This window comes from Teleopsis dalmanni, unplaced genomic scaffold, assembly GCF_002237135.1.
Source record: "Teleopsis dalmanni isolate 2A unplaced genomic scaffold, ASM223713v2 unscaffolded_contig_0204, whole genome shotgun sequence".
NCBI lineage: Eukaryota > Metazoa > Arthropoda > Insecta > Diptera > Diopsidae > Teleopsis > Teleopsis dalmanni.
In genome coordinates, this window is record NW_024031586.1 from 7,021 (window position 1) to 16,850 (window position 9,830).

The 9,830-nt window shown below is 27.8% G+C and overlaps 1 protein-coding gene across 4 annotated transcripts; it reads left to right on the forward strand.

The window, feature by feature from the left end:
- Positions 1 to 2,976: 2,976 nt before the first annotated feature.
- Positions 2,977 to 9,505, forward strand: LOC119663196. Of its 4 annotated transcripts, none has more exons than XM_038072852.1 (6): positions 2,977 to 3,101; positions 8,026 to 8,530; positions 8,590 to 8,700; positions 8,756 to 8,878; positions 8,935 to 9,045; positions 9,105 to 9,505. In XM_038072852.1, the coding sequence occupies exons 2-6, from the start codon at positions 8,044 to 8,046 to the stop codon at positions 9,416 to 9,418; spliced, it is 1,146 nt and encodes a 381-aa protein (XP_037928780.1). In that variant the 5' UTR covers positions 2,977 to 3,101; positions 8,026 to 8,043; the 3' UTR covers positions 9,419 to 9,505. The 4 variants fall into 4 exon arrangements, with proteins under 4 accessions (XP_037928780.1, XP_037928778.1, XP_037928781.1 ...); XM_038072850.1 differs by lacking the exon at positions 2,977 to 3,101 and adding an exon at positions 3,672 to 3,809; XM_038072853.1 differs by lacking the exon at positions 2,977 to 3,101 and adding an exon at positions 7,026 to 7,090.
- Positions 9,506 to 9,830: the final 325 nt, after the last annotated feature.

Consider the following 9,830-nt stretch of genomic DNA (forward strand, 5'->3'; position numbering starts at 1 on the left):
CTTTTTTTTAATAATCGAAATTATTTTATTTATTTTCGAATTTTCAAATCATGGTTTAGCATTTTGTGTGGAGTTTGTATAATAAATGGCTTTTCCTGCTTCTTCTAAATGTCGTCAAGTTAATTGTGGCAGTATAAACGCGCTGTTAGGTATCGAAATTTTTTTTACTAACTTTATAAATATATAATATTTTTAGTTAATTTAATTTTGATTTCCATGATTTTAGTTGAATAATTGAAAAATAATAAATTTTTATTGTTTTCTTTTTATTTGAATAATTACTGTAAATACAATAATTAAAATTTGCAATTATTGTTGCGCAATCTTCATGAAAATGGAAATATAAAATTAAGTTAATGAATTCCCAAGAAAATAATAAATTTAAATATTAAGTTGAAAAGCACCAACAACAACAGGAAGGTTAAAATGAAAAAATGCAAAAAATTACACAAAATCCTGCACAGTTTTAAGTTGAACTGGATGGAATATTCAAAAGAGATGAAAAGTTTATTTTTGCAAATATTTGGAGCAAGTATGGCGCTCGAAAAGCATTTTATTGGACCCACTGAAAGTTGCGAAGGAACTGTAAATGGTGGCACATAAATTATGCATATTTAGCAGTAAAATTGAAAACTAATTAATTGCACTTGTAGTCTGAAGAGTTGCCAGCAAGGCACAGAGAAGAATACTCGAAATGCGGATACTCACTGTACTTCGGCTTGCATGGTTTGTTACACTGCCGCCAGTGTTGCTGGAGTATAAGTAAAATATTAAAACTTTTCTTAATTGCTAGCATCAAGTGTTTTTAAATTGCTTTGGGCCATAATTATGGTCAGAAAGCGGCTTGAACGAGTTGGCAACATTTATTTATTCCATTTTTAATTTTTTTGTTCTTTTTTTGAGTTGAATTGCAGAAAAAAAATGTCTTCTGGTCCACTATTGCCACTAGCGAATTAAAAGGAAATAAAAACAAGAAACTTTTTCTGCAGACTGTACTTTCAAGTTATTATGACACACTTATAGGTGTTGCTTGGATTAATTCCAAAGAACTTTTTTCTCAGCGATTTATTTGACTTTTATCGGAAAATATTTGTTCCCCATTCTTAAAATTAAAATGTTAAAAAAGTAAATAATTAAAAAGATTGTGAAAATACTGCTTAAAAATGATTAAATTTTAAATTAAATTAATATGTTTCTTTGTTTTGTTATATGCTCATGATCTATATCTATAAAAAAATATGTTGTTATGTCCTTATTAAGATATTTCATTAGATGCAAATCATTCTGATTAATTTTATTGAAATTAAATTGAAACTAATTAAAATTTTATGATTCTTGATTATTTGACAATATAATTGATTTATTAATATGCATACAAATAGTCTTACACATTTAAACATATATTTTCAATAAAGAATTTATTTACTCATATGTAATAAATTTTTTATGTGGTTAGAGGCATTTTAAGTAATTTAATTATTAAATATTAATTTATTCATTAAGAGTACTTCATTTCGAAATTATAACTTTTGTTAATATATTTTCTGTTGATATTAAAATTATAATTATTTTTAAAATAGTTCTGTGAATGAGTTTGAATTTTCGCTGATTTTCCTTGTATACACAAATCATTCGTTTTCTGTTGAACATGTATAATTACTATTGAATAATAGGCTATTCTTACTTAATTATTTATAATGGACATATATAAAAATCAATATATTCATTCACTCTTTGACTTCATATATTGAAGTCATTGAAATTGATTCAGAAATTTTTTAAAGAGGTTTTCGAACAGAAGTGAAAAAACAACAAAAATTTATTTTTTAAATTATTTAAATTAATTGAATTTTTGGTTGACCATACAGCTGTTTCGAGTATTGCCAAATACCCCTCATCAGTGGTCTTGGAAATAATTCTTGTATTTAATTATTCGTAAATAATTATTTTTGAGACTGCAAGTACCAGGAATCGAACTCGGGTCCTGCCAAATATGAAGCTCAGAATCAGCGCACCTTAACCAACTGATCCAAAGCCGTACTTGACTTTTTATGTTCGCACATTTTTGCTGGAGTTTTGTTACTTTTGCTATGAAAGTTTTTATTAACAATTTTACTTGCTGTATTTATATATTAGAACTAAATCATAAACCAGCTGTAGAATAATTGAATTAATTAATTAATTATATTTTTTATTTTTAATTGTTAAATTTCAAAACTATTCTATTATAAATTTCAAAACTATTCTTATTTGTTGCATGATTTGTTCTTTCTTATGTATAGAACCTAATCTAGGAACGTAATGCTGAGAAAGTCATGCTAATGTTACTCCACTAGTCGCACGGGCGAGAACCAATATTTTTTATGGAATATGCTGAAACATTTTAATCACTCCCTGAATGTGATTACAAGGGTACGTTCTTTTTTAACAGTGAGTAATCTACCTTGCTGGTAAGTTTTGCAAAAAGCTCTTGCAAAATGTTACTAACACATTCATTTGAGATCAAACATCTTACACACCTAAATTAAGCGATCTTCCACTATGATGTCAAGAATTTTATTCACCATACTAACAATTTATACCTTACTTGGGTGTCCTGATCGTTCCGCATTATTGGTGCTAATGTGCCCACAGAATGTCTCCACAATGATGGTTAAAATTTCTTTATGTTTAAGAGATATTTTTTATTAAAAAGGATTAAAATTTCACCACAATTTGTGGGTATTAACTGATGTCAAAAGAATGTCACTACTCAGAACAATAAGTCAGACTGACTTTAAAATTTTGCCAGATTACATTAATATATTAAAAAATATTTAATACTGTTTTACTACTCTTATCATTGTATAATTAATATCTCTCGACTGTAAAGAAACAAAATAAATATTTCATCAAAAAATTATTGTATAAAGTATGCTTTGAGATAAATTTTTTGAAATAATTATATTTGATATATTGAAATCATTTGTTTTCAGAAGTACAATTTTTGTATAAGATTTTCTCAAGTGATAGTATATTGTCTTTGAGTATTGGAAACTGATATCAATAAGTATAATTTTTTGGTGTCAAAATATTAATCGTACATTGCTGAATTTAAAAAGGTATTTCAATTAATTATAAGTTAATAATTATATAATTTTAATTTAATTTTATACTCAGCTCTACGATAGTGAACCGTTGCTAAATATTTAAAAAGATTTTACATTATTGATATACTTAAAAAAGTTTCAAATCATTACTTTTGATATAGTAGATAAAATAAATTAATCGACCTTGATTAATGAATCTACTCTTGCTCCACGGCAGGAAGTTAATTGCTGGTTGAATCGTATTTAGGTATAATCTGTATTGCAAAACTGTTTAAACCGTGCGGTTAAGTTTATCACTACAACTTGATTAATTGAATTAGAATCAGAGCTCTTTCGCCATAAAACTATGGTATTCTTTAAACATTAGTTGCTAGTTGGTGCCTTTTTAAAATAAATTTAGAAGTAGGATTACTTTTTTATGCTCTTCAGAATAATCTTTCACCTATAAGTACGTTTTTTATTAATTAGAATAGGTGTGATAGTAAAAACTTAGTAGATAAAAATTATAATTTTTCATAAAGTAGGCTTTGATAGACAAATATATTTGATGTATTTAAAGATTTATTTTTTTTATTCGTACAATATTTGTTTCTTATATTCACTTAGAAAAGTGTGTATGTCAGATTATTATTGAAAGTCAAATAAATCGTGATTAATTGCAATTGAGGAAATCAACTTTGGACACTTATCTAGTATTTAAATATTTTGGAATCTAAAGAGGTTTGTATATACAGCATTTTATTTAAGAAGAAGTACATATTAAAAATAAGAGCAAAGTTACATATTAAATACAAATTAGTTGAACTCAAACACTGGTTTATAAAGGTAAATAAAAGAAGTGTTGGTTATTATTTTATACATCAGATAAACGAATAGGCATTACATAGAATAAAAGTTAAAATTGTTTACCTATATAACTTATACAGCTAATATAGCTTCTTTTTGTTATTTTTTATCAAACAAAATAAAATGGGTCGGTGGTAATAGATTTACAAACAATAAAGTGTTATACTTCACTTCCTTCAAGAAAAGTGCCAAAGCTATATACATTATCAGAAGAAACCCTTCAACCAATAAAAATGAAAAAGTTCGGACTTCATTACAAAGCGTAAATTTGAAGATTTTTGATTTATTTATACATCGCGTACAGACACCTATCACTTGCTACATATAATGACGTTTTGTACGAATGTTTTGTTGATAGATGGTTAAACAATGATATGGTAAATAAGTCGATGATATTAATTTAAAACTTTTTCAAACAGTTCTTGCAATTTTAATAACTCCCAAACAATGCTACCAACAAGAGAAAACATTTTATAGATATTTTTTAGATTTGATCACTAAAGTGTTAAAAAAAATTTCAAATTCACACTAAAGTGTGTATTATTCTATTGGTTTTAAGTGTTTTAAGTGATTTCGAACTTCAGAAAATTTTTAATAAAGTCGTATTATAGATTCGATCTTAAATCACAGGGATGGTTTAAGCTGGATCGAGACGTGTCAACAAACTGATTAAAAAATAAAAATTTCGAAAGTGTGAGATATGTTTTTCTTCCCGACCTTTTTATTACTCAAGCTGTAACTAAAAACGATAAAAAGTATTGTATTTGCTCGTTAAAATATTTTATAAAAACGATCTATTAAAGAACACACTTTTGTTGGTTAGTTTTTATGTATAAAAACTTTTATTTATTATTATTTATTTGTTATTATAATAGTCTTATTTGCATCTACAAATAAAATGCAACTGACATATACACATTCAAAAATAAAATCCTGTACTTAATTCTGGAAATTCTAATTTTTTCCTTCAGTTCTCTTTCCTATATTTAAGTAAGAACATTCCTACTACTTTTGCTTCCCCTTCCACACGACACGTCAGCACAAAGACTTAACTGTCATCTTTGCAAAAGTCAAAATTCAATGCTGTGCCTTCTAAGAGATTTCCATAAAGGAAAACATTTATGAAAACCTTGTCGTTTACAGTTGATAAAATGCATGTGCAAGTACATCTTCTCTTGATACTGAATTGTTGTTGTACGGTTGGTCTAAGTTGAAATGCGGTGCGGTGCAGTGCAACAGGAATTGCATTTGATCTTTTGCCTGCCACAGCTTTGAATTAATTTGTCGCAAAGTTTTCACTTGTGGTTCCTTATGATTTGTGTTTCATGCATATTTAGTCTCAGCATCCATACAGTAAAGTCAACATACACAAACTAATATATCTTAGTTAACAATTTCCAGCTAACATATATACGAGTATAGATATATATGTTTATCTGTTTTACTTCCCTTCCTTGGGTTTTGTTCTTCTTCCTTTTCTTAAGATTTTCCTGTTGTGTGGATATTGTGGAGTGCTCATATGTGCTCATATGTTCTCATATGTGCTTCAGTTGGTTGCATATGAAGGAGCTGTTTTAGCTTATCAAGCACATTGCGTTATGTGGCACCTCAAGTGTGTTGAAAGTTTTCCTGAACACTCCATTTCAAAACTTGAAATAATCTTGAGAATATTGTAAAATAATATGTATTTTGATTAGTATTAAAGTACTTACAATTATAAATTTTGATTTTATATATTTAATGTTACGTTTCAAGGTTTTAGAATTTTAATAGTTTATATATATTTACAAAGTATTTGCACTACAACAATTTAAGCTTGAGGGCTAAATTATTTTCGTGCATCACATATTTAGCCACAGTACTAAGGAAACGATTTAGATTTTAATTTAGCGGCAGTAATCCAGGCCCTTAGAAATTAACACTGCAAAGCACACCTGACATTTTCGCCTGAGTGTACTTTTGCCCGTGTAACTTAATGACTTGAACGTGTATGCACTGCAAGACATGGTGCGGTGCACCAACTGTAAACTGTGATTAAATTTGGCAAATAGTGGCAGAAAGTATGGGAAAATGTTTGAAGGTAGATTGTACTCATGTCAAAATTACTACAACGGAAACTAATTGTAAATTTCAAGTTTCAACCTAAGAAAACTTGACTTTGCATGAACATAGAATCAGGAAAGTTTAAGAAAATGTTTTTGTTATGTTTCCTCAAAAGAAAAAATATGACGTGATTATTTTAAAAGTTTAAAATATTTTTATATATACTATAATCATAAAAATATTTGAAATAATTGTGTAAGAAGAAGTGTGATTATGAAAGCATTTAGTATATTAAATCATGAAGTGGACGAGAGGGAAGAAGTTGGTAAATAATACCTCAAAACGTATTTTCACTAATTTTGTCGACAAATGAGTGTTTTGTTAGGCGAAAAATTGATTTTAAAATATTGACAGGAAAGTAATATAAATTAATTTAAATTGAACCAATGAATCATATATTTCTTTACAACTAGTTCATTGAAGACTAATTCAGATTTAATTACTATCTATATTGTGAATTTGTTTATACAGTAGTATTAAGTTGATCAGTACAAACTGATCAACGGTACAATTAAAGCACCGTCTTTATAAGAATATGACAGTCTTCAAACAGAATAACTGGATAGTTGGTGCCCTTTCAAGATAAATTTCCAAAATGGGACAGTCTTTTCATGCTCTTCATATTAATTTAGCACTTTAAATTATGGGTTTTGATAATTAGTTGTGAATTTGTTTATACAGTAGTATTAAGTTGATCAGTACAAACTGATTAATTAGAGTACAATCAAAGCACCGCCTTTATAAGAATATGACAGTCTTCAAACAGAATAACTGGATAGTTGGTGCCTTTTCAAGATAAATTTCCAAAATGGGACAGTCTTTTCATGCTCTTCATATTAATTTAGCACTTAAAATTACGGGTTTTGATAATTAGTTGTGACAGTAGAGATTTAGTAAATAAAAAATTACGATTTTGTGTAAAGTAAGCTTTGACATACAAATATTTTTGATGTGTTCAAAATATAAATATATTTTTTAATCCGTGTAATATTTGTTTCTAATTTTTACTTAGAAAAAAGTGTGTTAGATTATTGTGCAAAGTCAAATAAATGGTAAATAATTTTAATTGTGGAAACTTATTTGGACCGATCTTATATTTGTATATTTTGGTATCTAAAAAGGTTTGGTATACATAACAATTTATTTATAAAGAATTTATTGAGCATAAGAACATAATTTTGTAATAGTCCAATTATATATATTTTCCTTTAAAATATTACTAAAATATATCACTTGAGTACCTTAATTGATATATTGCCTTATATATTGCTGAAACTTAAGTAGCTTGTATATTGTAATTAATCTTGAGTTATTTATTATATGAATGTACGATTTTAGTCTATATTAACTGCTATATCGTGGCTTATAATACGTAAACTCTGAGATAAGTGTAAAAAAATGTATCTATTATACAAAATGTTAGTATGTTATATATATAACATACTATAAAAGATTTCAAACTATTGCTTTTAAAAGTAGTAGTAGAATCAACCTATCTTTATTCAATGAATCCCATTCTGTGCTACGGTATGAAGTTCATTATAGTCGCAAATAATTTCACTTGAGGAAATCAATTTCGACACTTATCTGATATTTGTATATTACAGAATCTAAATAGGTTTGCTACATTCTTTTACAAAATTTATCTTTTCAAGGAAAAGTCTTCGAGTTGTACTGGGAAGGAATAGAGATTTTGTTTGATAGCTTCCTCTTCCTCCTATACACTACATTTTCTTCTATGGGACTTTTTTTAATGTTTCGAATTGCAAATATTCGTTTATTAGTAATTGGCAGAAATCACCAATGAATGTTTGTCCAACATTCTAAATATGTAAAAATTTTATCGGTTTTAACTATGTTTTTCGTGCAAAATATAGGTACCGACATCCATAAGACGGGAAGGCATGTACCATGTACCTTTTTTACAGTTATACAGCAAATCTATATCAATAAATCTAATCTGTAATTTTATAATTATTTTGTTTAGTGAACTATTTTTTAAATTATGGCGGATAAAATAATCAAAGACATGTTTGGCAAGTTAAACAAAACAGATGAAAAATATTTGATAAATTTTTTAACTAAGGAAAATATGACGTATGAGGATTATTTACAAGGCAAATCAAATAAAGAGGCTATGGTTGAATGTGAAGGTTTAAATAATCAAAGCATGATTGATTTGGGAAAGAACGTGCCAGAGTATCAAAAACTGCTTGAAATTAATTCGCATAATAATATAGGCAAGATTATTAAAAACTTGAATGCTGATCTGCAATGTTATGAAGTCCAAGAAAAACCTTCTCAGTGTGATGTGGTAGCATCAAGTAGCCTTCAAACTGAATTATTGAATGAAACAACTATATGTCCAAATCTTACCGGTGCATGTGATAACATCAATCCACGTCAGCTTATTGAAGCCAAGTTAAAGCGAACATTACGACGTAATTCCAGCAGATGTCCAATATGTTTAAAGAAAGTTAGAAAAAAAATTTGTGTGTTTTCAATATGGTTTGCTTTAAAAAAATGTTTAACAATTTTTTTTCATAAGCAGATCTCAAGACAGCTTCAAAAACCTATTTGGGTTTTGGTTCCAAATGCTTAGACAAAAAACTAGAGAAGGAAGGTACGCATGTTGGTGTTTGCAAGGAATACGCTGAATATAGTAACTATTATATAATATGCGAATGTGCTTTAAATTGTATTTATTATTACTATAGTCCAAGGCAAGAATGTCGTTACGGTAGAAGATTGTGATCCTTGCACAAGTGCGAAATGCTCTGGTAAGAAACTAGAGAAGAAGGATACGCATGTCGATATTTGCAAAGAATATGCTGAAAACAGTAAGTTTTACATTATTGTAATTGTAATAAATGTACTTTAAATTTGTAATATATAGACCAAGGTAAAAATGATGTTACGTTGGAAAATTGTGATCCTTGTATAAGTGTGAAGTCAAATATTACAAATGGAAACCCACAGGTTGCATTAAAACGCCAAAATAAAGGAGGTAAGTTCAAATTTGTGTAATTTCTTTAATCACTGAGGTAGAATATTGGTTACCTATAGGTAAAGGTATATGCGGCAAATATGATCGTTGCTACCGCTGCGGAAAGATATTGGGCAAAAGCAATTTTAAAAATCTACGTAGTAAAATTTCGAAGCGTGGAGTTGATTCCTTCATTAGGAATGCCGCTAGGGCAGGAGGATATAAGTACAGATTTGGGGAAGGTTCTTTGGATTGCATTACAGAAAACTTTCCCAATGCTAAGGATTGCAAGAAATTAAAAGATCAATGTAAAGTTATAAATAAGGTACAACGGTCGAAGAGAAAGGTTATATTTAGGGCTATTAAACCGAAGCTTCGAAAAAGGAGATTTTAGGTTGTTTATCCAAAATGTACTAATGTCCTAATTGTACGAAATGCCAAAATTTTCTGTTTTTCAGTTTTGGACTAAAAAATTAATTAAAACTTAATAAAATCAAAATTGTTTACATATATGAAATAAAAATTATATTTGTACATTATTATTTATTTCGAATAAAAACATGCATGTACACAAAATGCTTTAATTTTATTATATTATTAAGATGGTATAGAGACGTCACGTTCAGTATAAATTATTATAGAAATACGAGTACATGAGAAACGGTTTCCAGAAACTTCTCCAGTCTGGACAACATAGATAAATACAGAAACTAATATAATACGGAGAAACTATACATATTTTTAACATTTCTTATAATTAAGTTTTAAATAGATACATATTGTAATTACTTACTAATGCAATTAAT

Coding starts and splice junctions, on each gene's coding strand:
- LOC119663196 (XM_038072852.1), top strand. CDS start 8,044: ATGGCGGATAAAATAATCAAAGACATGTTTGGCAAGTTAAACAAAACA. Junction 8,531..8,589: donor GAAAGTTAGAAAAAAAATTT/GTGTGTTTTCAA, acceptor TTTCATAAGCAG/ATCTCAAGACAGCTTCAAAA. Junction 8,879..8,934: donor CAAAGAATATGCTGAAAACA/GTAAGTTTTACA, acceptor TGTAATATATAG/ACCAAGGTAAAAATGATGTT.